This window comes from Cibotium barometz, chromosome 1 (assembly GCF_041138505.1).
Source record: "Cibotium barometz isolate CiBa-2024 chromosome 1, ASM4113850v1, whole genome shotgun sequence".
Taxonomy (NCBI): Eukaryota; Viridiplantae; Streptophyta; class Polypodiopsida; order Cyatheales; family Cibotiaceae; genus Cibotium; species Cibotium barometz.
This window is the reverse complement of record NC_141046.1, coordinates 26,328,209-26,351,192: the sequence shown is the minus strand read 5'-3', so window position 1 is coordinate 26,351,192 and position 22,984 is coordinate 26,328,209. Positions and strand designations below refer to the sequence as shown.

Here is a 22,984-nt window from a genome sequence, read left to right as displayed (position 1 = left end):
TAATAGAATTGCAAGTACTAACAAGGTAAGAACATCATTAAATTAAGCATACATGAGACTTTGATACACATGCATGCACATAACTGCAAAGACCTACACATTTAAGAGAAGGTAAATGGTAACGTAGCTTGAAGTCAACCTTGTACTTATTAGTATCAAATGTGGCATCCATAGCTAGAAAACTATTTGGTTGTACTTCATCATTTTTAGTGACCACATTCTTTAAATCCCTAAGTTAGAGGGTTGTCCCTTTGCATTGTCAAATGGGTGATAACATAAGGAATAGGATTTTTTTCAATAACTTAATCGTGTATAGTCACTCTACAAGATCAAGGTTTCTAGCTTACTCTTGCAACATTCAAGATTTTAGACGATGTAAAGAGGTCTCTTGCCATGTAGAATGAACATAGTTGTCCACTCTATTAAACAAGAGCAATGAACTTGAGAAGAAGTGAAGCCCTTGTGTAGCATGTTACTAATCTAAGTCTTCATTTTTATAGACGAGCAAGGTGCAAAAGAGACTGAACTTGAGAACACACCTTCATATTTTTGTTTTGGTTTTTCGAGCCGGGGTTAGAGACGAGCACGCTCGTCCCTGAGACTCGAGCAGAGAAACGCTTTTGTCATTAGCTTCATCATCTCGGTCTTTTGTCATTAGCTTCGTCGCCTCGGTTATTGTGCATCATGATAAGGGTGACTCAAAACTACTAATTCACACCTACAAATACCCGTTGCTAAGAATAACATTATTATATCTACACAATTCTCTATCTTTAGATAGCAGACCATCTCGATTATTTTAAAATTGGTTGCTAAGAATATGGACTACTTGTTAGAATAAATTTCTAAGTCAAAGTAGAGCAAGTGCAATTTAGAGCAACAAATTGAGTTAAAACACTAGATTGAGTGAATTGTAGTGCACAATAGTAAGCCACGGCATAAACTAGCCATCAAACCTTTGAATGGTATATATACTCACTGAGCCCTAAACTCAACTCCAAAAAGAGAAGCTCAAGTCACAGCCGAACCACCTGTTTACCTACATTCTTACCCTGCAAGAGCCTTATGAGGGCAGATGGAGCATTTTCTAACCCATCCACAAAATCCTCTATGTAGATGACTTTACCCTCCTTTAAATAACCAATCACCTTCTTGGTAAATTCTTCCTGGAGATGCAAGTAGTCTGTCATGAGAAACCCTTGCATTTTGGCACGCTTGATAATCAACTGAGGGAGATTGTGAATACCCTCTCCTTCACCTACAAGAAACTGAGAAATCATTCCACATACGGCGATTCGGGCATGCACTCTCAAATTGAAGAGTACAGCCTCTAGCATTTTGCCACCCACATTTTCAAAGTAAATGTCTATGCCTTGTGGGAAGTACCTGCATTACATAGGGTCACACAGGCAGTACTCAGGGCCAGCATGAACAGGGAACTTTTAAGGTCTGTGATTACCCTTCTGACTGAAAGTTTAACTTGATGCACTCACCGCTTTAGAGTTGCCGTTAAGTCAGTTTCCTTTTTGTAATTGAAAGCGTCATCAAAACCCAGCCTATTCTTCAGCAAATTGATCTACAGGATGAAAAGAGGCACATCATTTCTCTTTTACTCAAAGACTTGAATAAAACTATCAACAATGCCTAAAGTTGTGTTTGAAAAAACATTCATGCAAGAATTGAAACCATCGGTCTATTCCAAGGTAATAGCACACTGGTTGGAGCCTTTGAATCTCAATGGGGAGTTCAAACCCCATGAATACCCCTTTGCAAGAGGACATTTGCATGCTAATGTGCCACATGGCACTCCAACACCACATCAACACATTGGATGTCATCGACTGCTTTCTGTGGTGACATCAGAATGCGACCCAATGTAACATGGCAGGCATGTAACAAAGGAATCAATTAATGGTAAACAAGGTAAAACACTAATCATGGCAGAAAAATAACTGAAATAAAATTGTGCACCACAGTTGGGACCGGAATCATGCGCCAACCCAAGCCCCTTTGTCCTGTGAAGTCCAAGAACAGCCAACAATCAGCCCTACATCTGTACAATCAGCAACCGTACAGCCAAAACCCTAACTGTTCGACCACCTCTATCTGCACAAGTATTTTTGACCTGCAAAAAGTTCTCAACACATGTGCCTTGCACATGTAGATCCACAAATACCTTTGCCCTACAGATGGTCTTCAACCAGTCACGTGCCCTCCACGTATATCATTTCTGCCCCATCTCTCAACTTGTGTATCACCTCTTATACATTAAACTGCCACTTTCCAACCTCCTGTATTGCTCCAAGTAACCAAACCTATAAATTTGTACGGCCAGTTGAACCAGCCCTGAAAATAAGGATGAAAACCCTAAATTGGCCAAAATTTATGCAGTTTTAGCTATTGTTAAGCTGTTTTTAACCTGTTTTCACTTCTGCAACCACCAACCAATGTTTTCACATCCGCCCCTACTTGCCGTACATTGTCCGTACAATGCATACATGTCCGTGCGTAGCATCCATGCAGCATTCGTACAGCCCTAGTATCATATAATCAGCTTTTCATGCCTTGAAAACCCTAAAACTCACTTTCAGCTTTTCCTCGTGTGAAAGTGTGCCAAAACACCAACCGATGTTTTCACATCCGTCCCTACTTGCCATACATTGTCCGTACAATGCATACATGTCCATATGTAGCGTCCATGCAGCACTCGTCCAGCCCTAGTATCAAATAATCAGCTTTTCATGCCTTGAAAACCCTAAAACTCACTTTCAGCTTTTCCTCGTGTGAAAGTGTGCCAAAACAACCAGAGTCTCGCCTAAAAGTGTTGCACTAGTCCTGGAAGTTGATGATCAACTTGGGAGAGAGCTTGGAAGGAGTCAACCAGCTCTCCGATGAAGGCGCCTAGCTCCAATATATCAAATCAGCACCTTTCTACAGTAAACTAATCTTCAATAATTTTCTTTTCTTCCAATAGGTGCATTTCAAAAGGGTGTCCACATGTATAATCTTTGTCCCCGGTCCAAAAGACTATTAAATTGACCCCGTCACTTTAAAATAGGTGTGGGCACCTGCAATCACAAGTTTAGCAGTAAACATGTACATTTGATGCTTAAACAACAAATGTACTTACCACCTACGAAACCCATGAGGAACATCACGTCAGTCCCAACTAGGTTTGTGCGCACACCCCTCCATAGGGATACCGCACCAAAAAAAGAAACTTGTGGCATAAAAGTTGGGACACATCAATCTTAATAGCCTATAGTGCTTAAAAGGCTTCAGATGGTTGATGGATTGGATCCCATTGAACCTCACATCAGCTTTTTTGTGAAGGTTGCATAGATAAATAGGTTGCCATTTGCAAAGTATAAAGAGGAGTAGCCAACCATTAGCACTTGTGAATGTAGATTTGGTTGGCGTTTAAACTTTATACCAAACCAGCAAGGTGTGAAAGATACTCACATTCATTGATGACTTCAGCTGAAAGGGGTGGGTGTGATTTTTGAAACAAAAATTGAAAAACAAACTTACAAAGCCTCCAATGAAAATGAATCAAGCTACATGCTAAAAGTGCTTAGAGTAGGTTTGTGCGCACACCCCTCCACAGGGATACCTCACCAAAAAAAAGCAACTTGTGGCATAAAAGATTGGGACACATCAATGTTAATAGCCTATAGTGCTTAAAAGGCTTCAGATGGTTGATGGATTGGATCCCATTGAACTTCACAACAGCTTTTTTGTGAAGGTTGCATACATGGCAAGATACATAGGTTGCCATTTGCAAAGTATAAAGAGGAGTAGCCAACTGTGAATAAAATTTGGTTGGCGTTTAAACTTTATACCAAACCAGCAAGGTGTGAAATATACTCACATTCATTGATGACTTCAGCTGAAAGGTGTGGGTGTGATTTTTGAAACAAAAATCCAAACAAACAAACTTACAAAGCCTCCATTGAAAATGAATCAAGCTACATGCTAAAAGTGCTTAGAGTAGGGGAGTACAAGGATGAGAGATTCATGAACTGCTGCAAGCAAAAAAGCATCGTGTAGGAGTTTGTTAAATATTAATAGTGATGAATGTGGGAATAAACAGGTGCTAGGTGGTTGTGTAAACAGGCACCTAGTAACCTAGTATTCTAGGTTTAAAATATAAACTGGTTCTATCGTGTGTGAACAACCGCTGGTGTGTGGGTTCTTGTGTGGAAACAACCTCTTGAGAGGATCTTATGTAAGCAATGATGTACACCTCTTAGGGACACTTGGCATCATGGTTTGACATGTGGCATATGTGGTGGCAACATATGTATACACCTTGTGTTGGGGGTCTCTCCCATAAAAGAACCATTATTATAATGTTATGAGTATGCCTAGTGTTTCAAGTTCATCTCGTGCCCTCTTGCTTAATCACTCTTGTGAAACCCTTGCGATTAACTCCTAATCCCAAAATTTGGTATCAAAGCTATCCCACCAGCTCTCCTCTCCTCCGCCCTATTGTCCCGCCACGTTTGTGAGCCTATGCGAATTTTTGCTGTTGTCCGCTGCGGCCTGTGTCACCGCCTCGAAGCCCATTTGTGCCACCATTTGCAGTGGAAATAGTGGCCAGTGAGCCACCACTGCCTAGCTTACCAGTGGCAATACTTCCGACAAACCACTAGCAGTTGCAAAGCCAACACCACAAGTTCCGCCAAGACCCGGCAATACTCAGCCCGCTTCCACCTCGAGCTTGCGAGCCGACTTATGCGTTTCCTGTTCTTCTGCCTTGCCTATGCACTCCGTGGTCCGCGCTCCTCCACAGATCCACATAGTCATCATCATCCATTGCCTGAGAACTTGTCCATCGTTAGCAACACTTTGAGGCATAGTCACATGGATCGGAGGACGGGGAAGGGTTTGGGGATGGGAAACGCCTGGAGGTAGGGAACTAGGACGGGGGGTGGGACGCTGTAATGAAGCAAAACTAAGACCTAGAATATGTAAATAATGGACTACGGGCAAGGCTACTATAAATAGGGCCTTGGGTTCATTGTAGGGATCTTTTGATCATTCTCACCTTGGACACTTACATGTGTACTCATAGCTCCTTTCATAGAGATGGCCTTTCATGGTCTAGGGCTCATGGCAAGCTTGATAGCCATTGTCATGGTGAGAGGTTAAATCACTAAGGCCTTATGCACATACCTTCTTTGCTACATGTGCATGTGGATTTCTTCTCTTTTCATCATAATCACATGGATTTCTCATACGTGTTTGATGCTTATCAAATGGATACTAGATGTGGACTTTATGTGTTGATTTCTTTGATATTTGGTCTAAATTCATTTCAATTGGTATTAGAGCTTTGATTTTGATCCACTTTCTTGAAATTTCTTGAAAATCTTTTGAGTTTCTTGATTTTCTTAATCAAGAAGATGGGAAATGAAAAATTGGATGGTTGAATCTTTTAATCTTTGTTGTTTCTAGGGAGTTTTGATCTTGATTTTGGGAGCTTTCTAATGCATTTTGGACAAGAAATCACAAGAAAATAGCAATTTACATGTGTTTTTGGCAATTTTCTTGATTTTCTGCATAATATTTCTCTGTATTTTCCTCGATCTTCTTGAGGTTGACAGAAAAGAGAATGGAGACAAAAAATTTAACCTCATTTGGCTAATTTCTAAGAGTTTTGTGTGAGGTTTGAGCCAAATTTTGAATTTCAAGACCAAATTTGGGACCGAGATCAAATTTTCAGTAAGTTTTGGATCAAAATTGGAAGAAATATACTAATCTTGATTAGGAATGTTAATCAAAACGTTTTTTCAGTAATCCCTTTCCTATGTATAAGCTTTTCCATAGCCATAGCCTTCATTTCCAACTTCTTTTGGTTGCCATTCCTTAGGGCTTACATTGAGCAAGGGTTGTACATCACGTAGAGTAGCACTTTGGTGAAGTAAGGTCGCGATCTGTGTGCCGTTAGGTTGCTGCCATGTTTTGAGTTTTTTCGAGACTATGGGAGCTTAATCACATCCATTGAAGCCTAATCAAGCTTGGAGAAGGGTATATAAGCAAGTAATGGTGAATTAATCGTATATCTTGCTGATTTTTGACTGCCAACGTATTTTTTCTGCAAGCGTTTTAGTGCTATTCTCTTTGTACGATTTCACCTTCAATGTGGAGCAATGGACTCACATTCAAGCTTGTTTAAGTATGACTAACTCTCAATAAGCTTAGTTAACTTGGCACTGGTTCTCAATGGTAGATTTTTGCACGTTTTATGATTCGTGAGACTGCACCCGTCTACGTTTTTTTTCTTGGAGGTTATGAGCTTCAATGCTAAGCTTAAATCTTAGCAAAGCTTCGAATCTTGAGAAAGGTTGGTTAGGTGCTTCATTTGAAGCTTTTCATGCTCTTCAATCACATTTTCTTGCACACTTTTCACCTGTGGGAGCTACAATCATTTTTTTTCCCCTTGTTTCCATGGCATCTTGGGAGCTTAATGCCTAATAAAATACAAGCAAGCAATGATGATGTATGGGTTGAATAGCAAGCCTTTTAACACTCTATTCATGGTGATTTTTGGCTATGAGAATGGAGTTTTGGAGGTTCCATAATCTTCAATAAGCATTCAATTTCTATGCTAATTGTGCCTCCATTTGTGCTTGAGAATGATTTGTACACTTGCAATTGAAGTTCTTTTTGGCTACAAGCAAAATGATGCATTAAATTAGGGTTTCACAAACCTAATTAGTGATTAGTTGGATCCATTTGCATCATATACTATGGATTGAGACATTGAGCTTCACAAATTTCTATTGAGTATTCAATTTGTTCCATGGAAGCTTATTCTAGCAAGGATTGGATAGCTTCATTGGATTGACAAGATTTGAATGCATATTGAAAAAGGGAATTGCATTGAGTAATGATGCATTGTGATGGATTTGGTTCATGCTCATACTCAACGTGGATGCCTTTCTTTGTACTCGAGCCCATGGTGAGGAGCTTTGGACAGAAATCATTTGGAACAAGCAAAAGGTTATTGGATCTATGAGTTGTAATGATTGGCATGTCTATAAATGCCATTGGCATGTCTACTATGCTCTCATCCATTTCTGTGCTTTCCATTGATTCTTGCACTAGTAGAAAGCTAGTTATGTGGTGAGGGTACCTTGGCAATTGGTAGAGAGACCAAGGGGAGAATGTCTTGAATCCGATGTGCCATGAGTGCCTTGGAAAGTGGTAATCAAAGAATTAGGTACACTGTACATGGAGTGAAGACATGGCCTCAACTCTTGCCATTGGATTTTAAACTTTGGTAAGAGGGTGAGAAGGCTTGGCCGGGAGATCGGCAAGCAAAAGCTCTACACTGACTTACCTCAAAGGCTCTACACCGACTTTCTGAATGAGAGAGTTAGAATTAGGGTTAGAGATTCATGTGGGAGACATACACAGAGAGAACAAGGGAGAGAGAGAGAGTGAGAGTTGTGGGGATAAGTCAACTCATCAAGATGTGAGTGTGTGACTCCCCTATCACACATGTATATTGCACTAGTACACATAATGCACTTAGTACATTAAAAGTACTAAGTGTACTATGTACTATAACTTATGGGCTTGTACACACTATAAGGGTGGGCATTGTGCCTTTACCCCAACAACCTCCCACTTAAAGGCAAAGTGCCCTTAAGTAAAGGAAAAGAAAAATCAGCATGTACATGATAATATACAAGGCCATATCAAGGCTGAAACTAGCCTCATCCAATGCCCATCAAGTGTCTGCAATGAGCAAACTGCTCCGGAGGCAAACTCTTTGTCAACAAATCAGCCGGGTTGTCATCCGTATGAATCTTAACAAGCTGAATTTGCTTGTTCTCTATCACCTCTCTGATGAAGTGATACTTCACATCCACATGCTTCGTCTTTGCATGAAAAACACGGTTCTTTGCCAATTGGATGGCACTCTGACTGTCACAATGCAACAATGGAATATCCCCTGTATAACCCAAATCAACCACTAACCGAGATAGCCATAATGCCTCCTTGCAAGCCTCTGTGGCTGCAATATACTCGGCCTCTGTAGTAGATAAGGCTGTGCACTTCTACATCCTGGATATCCATGACACAGCACCTCCTGTGAATGTAAACACACAACCGGTAGTAGACTTCCGGTTATCTGGATGACCGGCATAATCCGAATCCGTGTAACCATGCACTAATGCATCCTGTTTGCCAAAACAAATGCACATATCCTGTGTGCCCTTCAGGTATCTCATGACACCTTTCACTGCTTCCCAATGCTTGTTGCCAGGGTTGGCCATGTATCTAGAAACCACTCCCACTGCAAATGCAATGTCCGGCCTAGTAGCAACCATGGCATACATGAGACTGCCACAAGCTGAAGCATACGGAATCTTGGCCATATCAGCCCTGCCACTATCTGACTGTGGACTGTCCATAGGACTGAGTTTCATATATGGAGACAAAGGAGTACTAGTCTTCTCCCCCCCGTCCATATTGAACCTCTGCAAGACTTTGCCAATGTATTCCTTCTGAGACAAATACAACACATGCTGATTTCTGTCCCGAAGTATCCGCATACCCAAAATGTGATTTGCATCACCCAAATCCTTCATATCAAAGGTTTGATGCAGCCTCTGCTTCAAGGTATCCATCTCTTTACGAGATTTCCCGAGAATCAACATATCATCAACATACAAGATGAGAATCAATAGACTGCCATCCAAAGCTTTCTTGGTGTATAAGCAATGATCTATGTCACTTCTCCTGAATTTCTGGGATTTCATAAATGTATCAAATTTATGATACCATTCCCTTGGTGCCTGTTTGAGCCCATAAAGACTCTTTTTCAGCTTGCATACAAGCTTCTCCTTTCCACTCACTCCATAACCCTCTGGCTATTGCATATATATCTCCTCATGGAGATCACCGTGAAGAAAAGCAATCTTCACATCCATCTGAATCAAGTCCAGATCATCATGCGCAACCAAAGCTAACACAGCTCTAAGTGTGGTCATTTTGACCACTGGAGAGAAGATCTCATCAAAGTCCACACCATATTCCTGCTTGAAGCCCTTAGCCACTAACCTGGCTTTGTATCTTGGCTTTGCATCTGGTGCAACTTTGAGCCTGTAAACCCACTTGCATGGCAAAACCTTCTTGCCTGCAGGCAAATGCACCAACTTCCATGTTCCATTTTTGTGCAGAGAATCCATCTCTGACTTCATGGCACGCTCCCAAAGAGCCTTGTCTGCCCTCTGTAAAGCCTCCTTATAACATGAGGGCTCCCCACAGTCAGTGAGCATCAAGTAGTCAACCCCTGGAACAAACCTGTCAGAGGCTCTGGAGGGTCTAGTGGACCTCCCTACCCAATGACCATCATTTGCAGGTTGCTGTCCAGCCTGCATATCACCCATTGGTGGCTCCTGTTCCATGCCATAAGGCTGAAAAATCATGCCCGGTATTTCCTCTAACTGTGGTATATCCAAAGGGATATCTTCTGCCATCTCTGGCTGTCCATTTGGACCATTTTCAGCACCATTTAAGGGCTGGTTTTGCTGCTGTAATGGCTGATTTACAACCCTTGGTTGTTGTCCATGATGTCCATCATCATCAAAGATGACTCTGCCAGGCTTCTGTTGCCTTGCAGGCTCCTTATACATGCATGTTTCATCAAAAATGACATCATTGCTGCGTATAATCTTTCTATTCACGGGATCCCAAAGTCTATACCCCATTTCACCTTTGTCACCATATCCTAAGAATATGCATTTGTGAGACTTAGGATCAAGTTTGGTGCGCATTTCCCTGCGTATGTGCACGTACGCAACGCAACCAAACACTCTCAAGTGCTTGTATGATGGAGGCTTCCCTGTCCATACTTCTTCTGGCACTTTCCCACCAAGCCTCGTGTTAGGTGACCTGTTTATAAGGTGAACGGCTGTCATAACAGCTTCAGCCCAAAAACCATGAGGTAACGCAGCATGTGACAACATAGAACGGACCTTCTCCTGAATGGTCCTGTTCATCCTCTCTGTTGTTCCGTTTTGTGGAGGATCATAAGGAGTAGAGAGCTCCCTCTTGATGCCTTTAGCATCACAAAAGTCCTGAAACTGTTTGGACATATACTCTCCACCATTGTCGGAACGCAAAGCCTTCAGTGTTTTGCCAGTTTGATTCTCAACAAGAGCAACAAACTTCTGAAACACTGAGAATGTATCACTCTTCAAACGAAGAGGATAAACCCACACCTTGCGTGTGGCATCATCAATAAAAGACACAAAATATTTTGCCCCTCCCAAAGAAAGCTGAGGCATCTCACATACATCTGTATGCACAAGCTCTAACTGAGCATCTTTCTGTCCAAGAGCTTTCTTGTGGGGGCACTGGAGTTGCCTGCCATATATACAATGCTCACAAAATTGAAAACTTGAAAACTTTAGAGAAGGCAAGTAACCCAAACGAGACAATTGCTCCATTCCCTTGACACTCATGTGTCCCAACCAGCTATGCCACATAGAGATTTCCGGCAGCTCGGTTGCATTTACATTAGCATGGTGACAAACACCTGCATGCATAAAGTAAAGAGTGTCCACCTTAGAGCCTCTGGCAACAACCAGTGAGCCCTTACTAATCTTCCACTTTCCACGACCAAATGTGGTAACATAATCAGCATCATCAAGCTATCCAGTAGAAAGCAGATTCTTCTTGATCTCAGGCACATGCCTGACATCATGGAGCATAAGCTGTGAGCCATCTGAAAACACAAGCCTCACATCACCTCTGCCAAGAATCTTGCATGCATGGTTATCACCCAAATAAACCACTTCTTCATTGCCAGCAGTATACCTGACAAACAAGTCTCTGCAACCTGTGACATGAAAGGAGGCACCTGAATCAATGATCCATGAGTGCATACCATGACCACCTGTAAGAAGTGAATGGGCATCAAGTGAAGACGTAAATAGGACCTCATCCTCACTGTCACCTGCATGTGACACATTGATTTCTTCAATCTTGACTCCACTTTTGCCCTTTGGCTTTACATCTTTGGCTTCATCTTTGTCTTTGTCTTTGCCTTTTCCCTTTTCCTTTTGGTCATTTTTCCATTTGTAGCATTGCTTTTTGATGTGTCGCTTCTTGCCACAATAATGGCATTCCAAATCCTTTTTGGAGCGGGACTTGCTCCTTCCCCGTTCTTGGCTTTTACCCCTTTGCTGGGATCTCCCACATGCATTCATTGCATTGGACTTTCCAACAGAGTTGTTTTTCCTGTTCATCTCTTCTTGAAGAAGAGCACCCTCAACATCTGCATATGACAGCATAGAATTCGAATTGCTAGTGGCTGTCCTGAATGTGTCCCAACTCTCTGGCAAAGTGCATAAGAGAAAAGTGGCTTTGAACTCATCGTCCATTGCCAACTTTTGATTTATAACTTGGCTGACAATACCATTAAACTCATTTAGATGAGCTGCCATAGATGCCCCTTCCTTCATTTGAAGACCTATGAGTTTCTTCAACCAATACACTTTGCTTGAGGCACTTTGCTGGGCATACAAGTCCTGCAATCTTTGCCACATTCCCCAAGCTGTCTTCTCTTCACGAATGCTGAAAAGTAAAGAGTCTGACACAGATAACATGATAGTAGATCTTGCCAACTCATCCATATCTTCCCACTCTTCAGCAGTAAGAGAAGCGGGCTTTACACCCCTTTCTTTGATAGGCTTGTGCTGCTTCTTCTGGAGCAACACATTGTAGCACTGGGTTTGCCAAATATCATAGTTATGTGAGCCTTCAAGCTTCTTGATGTGAAGCAATGAAGAGCTCTCACCTCCTGTGGTTGCCATAGCAATATGCAACCTGTCAATGCCTGACTCCCTGCAAAATGTGCAAACACTGCAACAAAAGCACACAAAGTGCTCACAGTTGTTCTCCCAAAGTTTATCTCCCACTGCGGAAGCACAAATGCAACTTTTCTCCCACTGTATGTGATGAAATTAGCAAAATCTGGTTGCTGCAGATTTAGGACAGCACCTTAAATGTGCTCTGTTACCCTTCCAAAGTACTGTACAGCAGTACTAAGTGCTCACCAATGATGTACCAAACCTGTACCGGCAAGTACAGCAGCTAAAATTGAACCTTTTTCTCACTCAAATCAGTGTACAGCCATGCCAAAACTTGCACAAAGTTGTGCCAAATCTGTACCAACAGGTACAGTAGCATTAAATGCTCTCCTGGCTGTCCAAATGAGTGAAAATCAGACTTTTACAGTCCCGAACACTGCATACAACAGTTCCGAACAGAAATTGGGCAAAAGCCCCTTGACTGCAAGCTGATTTCTGAGGATTCAAAGCATAAAAGTCTTGCCTGCTGCTTTGCCAAGCTCAACAAGCATTAAATCTTGAAAAGCCCCTTGATTTAAGATCAATTGCTGATCATACATGGTACATTGACGCACATGAAGGCATCCAGAGTCTTCGCGATGCTTCTCCCTGGCCACATATACATCCAATACATGAAAGCCCCTTGATTTACAGGCACATTGAGTGCTTGTAAGGCATCAACACATTGCCCAAAGCATCAAATGCGATTGCCTGCATGCAAATCAACCCAATCGGCACAAAAGCCCCTTGATTTGCACTGCAATTTGCTGCAATTTTGCCCGAATGTGCAATTTCTCACATCATACAGCATGTATGAATGTTTAATTGCACAAATACATCAAAAGCCCCAAATTTCGACATCCAATTTCCTGCAAATTGATCCTGATTGTGACCAATGTCACCCAATTTTGCCAATTTTGCTCAAAAATTGAACAATTCGGCACCTATACCTGCTCAATTGATTGAATTGATAAGAAATTCCCAAAATTGAAGGCAAATACCTCTTAATTTTTGAATTTCTCTGAGATTTGCAGGCTGAATTTCTTTGTGTTGATGCTGTTGCAGAAAATCTGATGCTGTTGCTGAAAAGGGGGCGTCGATTTTTGCTGTTGATGCTGCTGAAAAAACTGTGCAGATGGAGGGCTCTTCAGGCGTGCTTAAGATGGCTTCTGGACCATGTGGAAGCTGCCCATGTTAGGCTGCACCGACGCTGCTATATTAGTGAAGAAGCAAATTCAGCTGCTGTTCTGATGCTTCTTCAGGTGTCTGCGTTACAAGGCGTTTGAGCCGGTGCTGCTGCTGGCGCTTCGCCAAAAAGGCTAAGTGGCAGGCGGCGAGCGATGAGAAGCAGCGGGCACAATGGCAGAACATCAACGGCCGATCTACAACGCAGCCTGTGACGGGTGGCACGACGCTGTCTCTGCCGGCCGCCAACTACCTCATTCCGATGGACACAGCGGACACGTTCTGTCTTCGCCTAATAGCCTTACACCTTGTGGCTAACGCTCTTTGGACCAACGCCTCAACGCCACTTCATCACTTCGCACAGGCCGCCTCCACGCTCACGTATTGCTTTCAGCGCTGACACCTAGTCGACGTATTGCTGCCCTGCACTGGAGGTGTGTGAAGCGACCCAAGCACTTGTCCCTGCCGCCCGTCAAGCTTCACTGTTCTATGCTGGCCGAAGATGCTATCTGTAAGCACCTGCTCCACAGCCTGAAATACAGCTTCAAACTGTTCACATGGAACAGCCTCACAATTTGGATAAGCTCTACTTGCCGTTGGGAGAGGATCAAGACAGCTAGCTCTGATACCACTTGAATGAGAGAGTTAGAATTAGGGTTAGAGATTCATGTGGGAGACATACACAGAGAGAACAAGGGAGAGAGAGAGAGAGAGAGTTGTGGGGATAAGTCAACTCATCAAGATGTGAGTGTGTGACTCCCCTATCACACATGTATATTGCACTAGTACACATAGTGCACTTAGTACATTAAAAGTACTAAGTGTACTATGTACTATAACTTATGGGCTTGTACACACTATAAGGGTGGGCATTGTGCCTTTACCCCAACACTTTCCTCAATTTAATCAAGTGGCAATGGTCTCAAAGGACACTTGGCAATCAATGGTTCACAATATGATTATGTAAGGATGCATAGTTGATCTCTTTGATTGCATTGGATTAGGTTTGTATTGATTGAGATCCACTTCCAAATGCAACAAAGTTATGGCAATTTTTTTCCAAAAGTGAGTCAAGACGCATTGAAAGGATGCTAATTGGATGCCACATGATACTTTGGGTATGCTGGAATGCATTGGTACAAGGGTATGCAAAGGAGATACTTGAGGTTGACATTTAGACATAATCTGCAGATTTTACAAAAGTGCAATTCAATCCGAGAGGTTTTGGGCTAACCCAAATTGGACACCTACACTTCATTCCCCATCTTAACACCTTCCAAACAAGCCAAATGGCATACTATTTGGAGCTATTGGTGAGCGGTTACACTCGTTTTCATGGGACTGCCCTGTTTTGGCAGTTTGTGTACAAGAAGTGATCTATGGATTGAACTTGATGGGTGTGTAGTACTCCTCAAAAGGATCCTAACAAGCTAAAGATTACCCAAATCGGACTCTTGAGTAGAAAGTTACGTCCCATTTTTAGTGAAAGTCTATTTCATAAAAACAAGACCGGACTGAACTTAAACTAATCACATAGGCTTTTTCTTCATCTCATTACCTTTACATAGAGCCTTAGTTTGTTCAAATTGGATAACCCTAGCTCCACTTTTTGGCAATATTCTCGAAACAGTCCATTATGGCCGACAAGCCAAAAGGTCGTCCCCGAAAGCTATCATTAGTCACTGAAGACATGGAAAGGGAGAAGTTGGTGGAGCATGGCAACATTGATGCAATGGAGGAGTTGGAAGAGCAATTGATTGTGACAAGCACTCATAAAAACACTTCTCCATCAATGGGACAAGCTTCAAAGCAAATTGAAGTGGAGGCAAATATAGGAGGCACTCATAAGCATACATCTCAAGGTGTACAAGTCAATTCAAATGATGCCCTCTTGAAATTACTTGTGGAAAGACTCAATTTCAAGCCACTTATGGAGAGGTTGGATGTCATCAACCATACCTTGAATACGAGGTTTGAATTCATGACTAACAAGATTGGGACTATTGAAGACCAATTGGAGCAACACCATGAAGATGCTATTGATGGTAGAATTGGTGGTATATATGGGAGCAAGCAGCCTAGGTGGTCATCAGGAAGACAAGCAAGCTATGCAAGAGACTTGTCATCGTGGTCATAAGAAAGGCAAGCAAACATTGCAAGAGGCTTTAATAAGGACCACCTATGAGAATCCTACAAAGAATGCCTCTAGTGGATTCACGGTGGAGGCTAGAAGACCTCTCATGAGGGAAATGAAGTCTACATCCTTCCAAGCCAGTCCTTCTCAACTACATGGGAAGCAACATACATCTTGGTCTACACATTTGGAACCAAACCTTGGAGAATCTAAAAGAGTATCTTCACATCCCAAGGGAAATCAATTTTCTATGTTTGAAGGGGAGTTGTATGTTGATGGTGATGTGGTTGAGTATGATTGGGAGCATATGTCATTCAAAAGGCATAGGAAAGCTTATGATATATGGATGGAAATGCCTAATTTCATTAAGAAAGAGTACAAAGATATGGCTCAATTTGTCAATACTTACATGCAATTCTTAATTAATGAGGATATTGATGAAGAGGATGTTGAGGCAATGCAAGCAAGGAGCTATGCATTATCAATGCCTAGTGGTGGAGGAGAAATGAACACTTGGATGTCCTCTAGACAAGATATCTTTGATACAAGGAGACAAATATCTCAAGGGACAAGTGCATTGAGGACTCCTATGCAACAAGGTGGGACAAATAAGAATCATGTACCCATGAATCAAGTTGATGTACATGATGAGACACATGGTCAAACATAATTCTCTTCAAAGGAAGTGATTGGAAGAAGGCAATGTGTAATGAATGATGTTAAAACCTCTACAAGTGTAGCCAAGAAAAAGAAGAGTAATATTTGTGAATTGTTGGTACCTTCATTTGGTTTTTCTCTTGCTTTGAGTGGGGATAGAAGATCTTGTTAGCACATTCATCCCTAGTTTCTGCTCATATTTGGAGTTCCTTTGGTTGTGGGCTGGCCACCCTATTTTTCTGGCATTTTTCCCTAGTTAGGTACTTCATGTCCAGTCGGCCAACTTCATTTGTCCAGTCGGCCAGCTCTAGGTGTTCAGTCGGCCAGCCCTATTTACCTATAAATAGGTGGACTTGCCTCCCTCTTTTCTCATAGTCTAGTCTTCCTTATGTATCCCTCACTTATGAGACTTCTTATGTCTCTTGCTTGGGACTATTTTAGTGCAGTATATTCAGCATAGTTGGTTCATATTTCTCTCTCTTGCACTCTCTAGTGCAGTATATTCAGCATAGTTGGTTCATATTTCTCTCTCTTGCACTCTCTCTCAACACACTCTAGTGCTTGTATGCTTCTGCTCTATGCACTCTTTCATGGTATCATCGCTACTAGTTCAGCGTTCTCTCTGCTGCCACAGATTTTCCCCTACCTACAGCCCCTTTACCTCTGCGTTTTTCCTCAGATTTGCAGCCCTCTGGTTGCTGCGTTTTCTGGACAGTTAATGCTGGTCGCTCTGCCTTCACTTGGGCTTCATCGCTTTCAGCCTAAAGGTACTTTTTCATCAACGTTTTTCTCTACTAGGAGTGTGGAACTGATCGGCCTGTATTTTCAGGTCTGAAGCCCCTTGTTTGGCTACGTTTTCTTCTCCAATGACATTACCTATTGCAGAGGGGGTCTTGTGGTGATTCTAGCTTTGGTGGCAACCTTGGTACCTATGATGGACACTTCTTCCGAGATTGTGCATTTTTCTTCTGAGAGTGAGCCCGAGCTTTTGTGATGGCTGCCCCGACTACTCTTCATATGTTCACTAAGTCTGCAAAGTTGGATGGCTCCTGTGACCGCTCCCTACAGGAGGCCTACAGATCAGGAGACAATATACACACATTTAGAATACTTAACTTAACTAAAGTTAACCATGGAAACAACAGCAGCAGCATAAATACTGGAAATACCAAATATACACATGACATCAACACTGGGGCCGGAAAGAGCCAACCCCCCCTCAATACATTTTGTATTTCTTGGAGTATTTATATATGTACAAGTGTCACGGGCCTGATAGGCCAGATTCCTCCATGACATGGAGTGAGAACAATGAAATACAACAAGATTTTGTCGATAAAGAATCAATTGTCGTAGTAGACCAAATCACAGGCAGTCTTCCACCTTCACTAGGTGAACACCTGCCCTCACTAGTCTTCTAGGACCGTGATCCAACAAGCACGCCTGTACTAACGCCTAGCAAGGTGAAGCACCGCGGTAGGAGAAATACCAGGTGCTCCCAAGTCAGCTTTGCTCCCTGTTTTTCCTCATACCCACATGACCTTCACCGGCTCCTCTAAAGGTGAGAGCGCAGTCAGGGCAATCATGGGAAAAATCACTATCCCAATGGCCTTCTACAGTGTAGGCAACTGGAGGTGACGCTTGCCTACACAAAGCTTGTAATAACAACATTTAACTTTAATTTTTATCTGAATTTGAAATAGAATATAGAAACAAGTACCTGGCAAAGGTTTTAATTCAAATCTCAGTAGAGAAGATCATTCCCTTTTTGTTGTACTCCTAATGGGTGCAAACAACGAGTACAAACAGGACCCAGGTATAGCCGATACTGTAGGTACAGTCGGTACTGCTGGTACAAGTGCAGGTATAGTAAGTACTGCAAGTACTATAGGTACACATGTAGGTACAACAGGTCCAGTTAGTACTGCTGGTACAGATGCAAGTACAGCAAGTACTACAGGTACAGTTTAGCAGGTACAGATGCAAGTACAGCAGGCGGGTATAGCTCTGCAGGTAAGTACAGATGCAAGTACAGTAGGCGGGTGCAGCGCTGCAGCCAGGTACAGATAAAGGTACAATAGACGTGTGCAGCCCTACAGGCAAGTAGGGCAAGTACAGCACGCGGGTGCAGCCCTGCAGACAGGTACAACTGCAAGTACAGTTCAGTAGCTTCAGGCGGGTACAACACGGCTGTAAGGCAGGTACTGAATTCAGCCTTTTGGGAAGAGAGGCAATGGAGAGAGAGAGTAGCTAGCAGGCGATGGAGAGAAAAAAACCACCAGCCACACACGTGGGAAAGTACTAAAAAAATGTTTCATGCAAAGCCTTTATCAAAGGTTATAAAACCTGAATACCCATTTAATACTATGGACACCCACACTCGAAAATATCCAGCCCTTCTTTTAAATGTGTGTGAACACATTGCCTTATAAATATTAAGGTTGGCTATAACTTATAGATTTTTACATTTTGAAAAGGGAAAAATGATAATACTTACCACCTGTTCACAAGCCATACCACCGAGTCAGCAAACAGCACTCCACGGTACACCGGGGGCATCCCCGTCCAGTGTACTGGCTGTTGGGGTAAAGGCGTTATGCCCACCCTTATAGTGTGTACAAGCCCATAAGTTATAGTACATAGTACACTTAGTACTTTTAATGTACTAAGTGCACTATGTGTACTAGTGCAATATACATGTGTGATAGGGGAGTCACACACTCATGCTTTTTATGAGTTGACTTATCCCCACAACTCTCTCTCTCTCCCTTGCTTCTCTGTGTATGTCTCCCATGAATGAACTCTAAACCCTAATTCAGGTTTCTCCCCATCAACTGGTATCAGAGCCCTTAGTTATCCCTCCCTTCCTCTTCTCCTCGATGGTAGCAAGGAGTCAGGCGCAGCAAGGCATCGTATCATCAGCATCATCAAGTTCTACGTGAACAGCGTGAACGAAGGCAGCAAAAGAAGCAACACAGGCGAAATCATCAATTGCTCGTCTTGTTGTAGGCTTTGGCGTAAGCTATGGCCTGCTGTGTGGCACCTTCAGAGTCGAGTGCTGAATCACTGGCCAGATAGTGCTTGTGTGTGAAGAGGCGTAGCCACCCAGTCAGCGCAGCAGCAGCCAGCGCACCTACAGGTAGGCTGGGCGTCAACATAACTAGGCGAGTGAAGCGAAGGCAACGAGCGAAGCGAGCGAAGGCAGCAGTCGTAGCGCTAGGCGAACGTCGAGCGTGTAGCACCAGTGCTTGTCGAAGGCAGCAGTACAAAGCGAAGGAGTCGGCTGGCCACCTAGGCGTGAACGAAGGCAGCAGAGCGAGACTTGTGACGCACACCTCGTGGCTTTACGCCTGCAGCAGCCAGGCGGAACAGGCATCTTACAGCCGGAGATGAAAAGGGTCCTCATCTCTTCATCGCCAGCAGAAGGAGAAGTCAGGGCCGAGCCCCCAGCAACAGCGTCTGCCATCTCAACTAAGGCAGCATAAAAACAGAACCTGCAACGAGTCAGCAAGAAGAGCCCCCCCCTTTCACCTGCAAGTATCAGAAATCAACACACAAGTCAGGATCAATCAAAATCGACTCCTGCAAACCTCAAATTCAGCCCGAAAATCAGAAAAGCAGAGGTATTTTGCTTCAATTTTGGGAATTTCTCATCAATTCAATTAATTGAGCAGGTACAGGTGCATAATTGCTCAATTTTTGAGCAAAATTGGCAAAATTGGGTGACATTGGTCACATCCCACGTCAATTGGCAAGAAATCGGTGACATTGGTCACATTTGCAGTCAATTGGCAGTAAATTGGGCATTGAAATTTGGGGCTTTTGATGTAAATGTGCAATTAAGCACTCATACATGCTGTATGATGTGAAAAATCGCACATTTGGGCAAAATTGCAGCAAATTGCAGTGCAAATCAAGGGGCTTTTGTGCCGATTTGGTTGATTTGCATGCAGGCAATCGCATTTGATGCTGTGGATAATGTGTTGATGCCTTACAAGCACTCAATGTGCCTGTAAATCAAGGGGCTTTCATGTATTTGATGTATATGTGGCCAGGGGGAAGCATCGTGAACACTCTGGATGCCTTCATGTGCGTCAATGTACCATGCATGATCAGAAATTGATCTCAAATCAAGGGGCTTTTCAAGTTTGTATGCTTGTTGAGCTTGGCAAAGCAGCAGGCAAGACATTTATGCCTTGAATCCTCAGAAATCAGCTTGCAGTCAAGGGGCTTTTGCCCAATTTCTGTTCGGAACTGTTGTATGCAGTATACAGGACTGTAAAAGTCTGATTTTCACTCATTTGGACAGCCAGGAGAGCATTTATTGCTACTGTACCTGCTGGTACAGATTTGGTACAGATTTGTACATGTTTTGGCATGGCTGTACACTGTTTTGAGTGATCAAAAGGTTCAAATTCAGCTGCTGAAATTGCCGGTACAGGTTTGGTACATCATTGGTGAGCACTTGGTACTGCTGTACAGTACTTTGGAAGGGCAAAAGAGCACATTTAAGGTGCTGTCCAAAATCTGCAGCAACCAGATTTTGGTGTTTTCATCACAAAAAGTGGGAGAAAAGTTGCATTCTTGCTTCCGCAGTGGGAGATAAAGCTTGGGAGAACATTTGTGAGCACTTTGTGTGCTTTGGGTGCAGTGTTTGCACATCTTGGGTGCAGTGTTTGCACATTTGCAGGGAGTCAGGCATTACAGGTTGCATTTTGCTATGGCAACCACAGGTGAGAGCTCTTCATTGCTTCACATCAAGAAGCTTGAAGGCTCGCATAATTATGATATTTGGCAAACCCAGTGCTACAATGTGTTGCTTCAGAAAAAGCAACATAAGCCTATCAAAGAAAGGGGTGTGATGCCCGCTTCTCTTACAGCTGAAGAGTGGGAAGATATGGATGAGCTGGCAAGATCTACTATCATGTTGTCTGTGTCAGACTCATTACTTTTCAGCATTCGTGAAGAGAAGACAGCTTGGGGAATGTGGCAGAGATTGCAGGACTTGTATGCCCAACAAAGTGCCTCAAGCAAAGTGTATTGGTTGAAGAAACTCATAGGTCTTCAGATGAAGGAAGGGGCTTCTATGACAGCCCATCTCAATGAGTTTAATGGTATTGTCAGCCAGGTCATCAATCAAAAGTTGGCGATGGACGATGAGTTCAAAGCCACCTTTTTGTTATGCACTTTGCCAGAGAGTTGGGACACATTTAGGACAGCCACTAGCAATTCGAATGCTATGCTGTCATATGCAGATGTTGAGGGTGCTCTTCTTCAAGAAGAGATGAACAGGAAAAACAACTCTGTTGGAAAGTCCAATGCAATGAATGCACGTGGGAGATCCCAGCAAAGGGGGAAAAGCCAAGAAAGGGGAAGGAGCAAGTCTCGCTCCAAAAAGGATTTGGAATGCCATTATTGTGGCAAGAAGGGACACATCAAAAAGCAATGCTACAAATGGAAAAATGATCAAAAGGAAAAGGGAAAAGGCAAAGACAAAGAGAAGGATGAAGCCAAAGATGTAAAGCCAAAGGGCAAAAGTGGAGTCAAGATCGAAGAAATCAATGTGTCACATGCAGGTGGCAGTGAGGATGAGGTCCTCTTTACGTCTTCACTTGATGCCCATTCACTTCTTACAGGTGGTCATGGTATGCACTCATGGATCATTGATTCAGGTGCCTCCTTTCATGTCACAGGTTGCAGAGACTTGTTTGTCAGGTACACTGCTGGCAATGAAGGAGTGGTTTATTTGGGTGATAACCATGCATGCAAAATTCTTGGCAGAGGTGATGTGAGGCTTGTATTTTCAGATGGCTCACAGCTTATGCTCCATGATGTCAGGCATGTGCCTGAGATCAAGAAGAATCTGCTTTCTACTGGACAGCTTGATGATGCTGATTATGTTACCACATTTGGTAGTGGAAAGTGGAAGATTAGTAAGGGCTCACTGGTTGTTGCCAGAGGCTCTAAGGTGGACACTCTTTACTTTATGCATGCAGGTGTTTGTCACCATGCTAATGTAAATGCAACCGAGCTGCCGGAAATCTCTATGTGGCATAGCCGGTTGGGACACATGAGTGTCAAGGGAATGGAGCAATTGTCTCGTTTGGGTTACTTGCCTTCTCTAAAGTTTTCAAGTTTTCAGTTTTGTGAGCATTGTATATATGGTAGGCAACTACAGTGCCCCCACAAGAAAGCTCTTGGACAAAAAGATGCTCAGTTAGAGCTTGTGCATACAGATGTATGTGAGATGCCTCAGCTTTCTTTGGGAGGGGCAAAATATTTTGTGTCTTTCATTGATGATGCCACACGCAAGGTGTGGGTTTATCCTCTTCGTTTGAAGAGTGATACTTTCTCAGTGTTTCAGAAGTTTGTTGCTCTTGTTGAGAATCAAACTGGCAAAACACTGAAGGCTTTGCGTTCCGACAATGGTGGAGAGTACATGTCCAAACAGTTTCAGGACTTTTGTGATGCTAAAGGCATCAAGAGGGAGCTCTCTACTCCTTATGATCCTCCACAAAACGGGACAGCAGAGAGGATGAACAGGACCATACAGGAGAAGGTCCGTTCTATGTTGTCGCATGCTGCATTACCTCATGGTTTTTGGGCTGAAGCTGTTATGACAGCCGTTCACCTTATAAACAGGTCACCTAACACGAGGCTTGGTGGGAAAGTGCCAGAAGAAGTATGGACAGGGAAGCCTCCGTCATACAAGCACTTGAGAGTGTTTGGTTGCGTTGCGTACGTGCACATACGCAGGGAAATGATCCTAAGTCTCACAAATGCATATTCCTAGGATATGGTGACAGAGGTGAAATGGGGTATAGACTTTGGGATCCCATGAATAGAAAGATCATACGCAGCAATGATGTCATTTTTGATGAAACATGCATGTATAAGGAGCCTGCAAGGCAACAGGAGCCTGGCAGAGTCATCTTTGATGATGATGGACATCATGGACAACAACAAAGGGCTGTAAATCAGCCATTACAGCAGGAAAACCAGCCCTTAAATGGTGCTGAAAATGGTCCAAATGGACAGCCAGAGATGGCAGAAGATATCCCTATGGATATACCACAGTTAGAGGATATACCGGGCATGATTTTTCAGCCTTATGGCATGGAACAGGAGCCACCAA

The 22,984-nt window shown here is 43.0% G+C and overlaps 1 protein-coding gene across 1 annotated transcript in view; it reads right to left on the bottom strand.

The window, feature by feature from the left end:
• Nucleotides 1-842: 842 nt before the first annotated feature.
• LOC147641798 (2-alkenal reductase (NADP(+)-dependent)-like) overlaps nucleotides 843-22,984 on the bottom strand; it is a 41,591-nt gene continuing 19,449 nt past the window's right edge. Inside the window, exons 4-5 of the mRNA XM_086799812.1 lie at nucleotides 1,494-1,576; nucleotides 843-1,386 (exon numbers count right to left, since the gene is read on the bottom strand). Coding sequence (XP_086655938.1) covers nucleotides 1,017-1,386; nucleotides 1,494-1,576 — 453 coding nt within the window. The 3' untranslated portion in view covers nucleotides 843-1,016. The remainder of the gene's footprint in view (nucleotides 1,387-1,493; nucleotides 1,577-22,984) is intronic.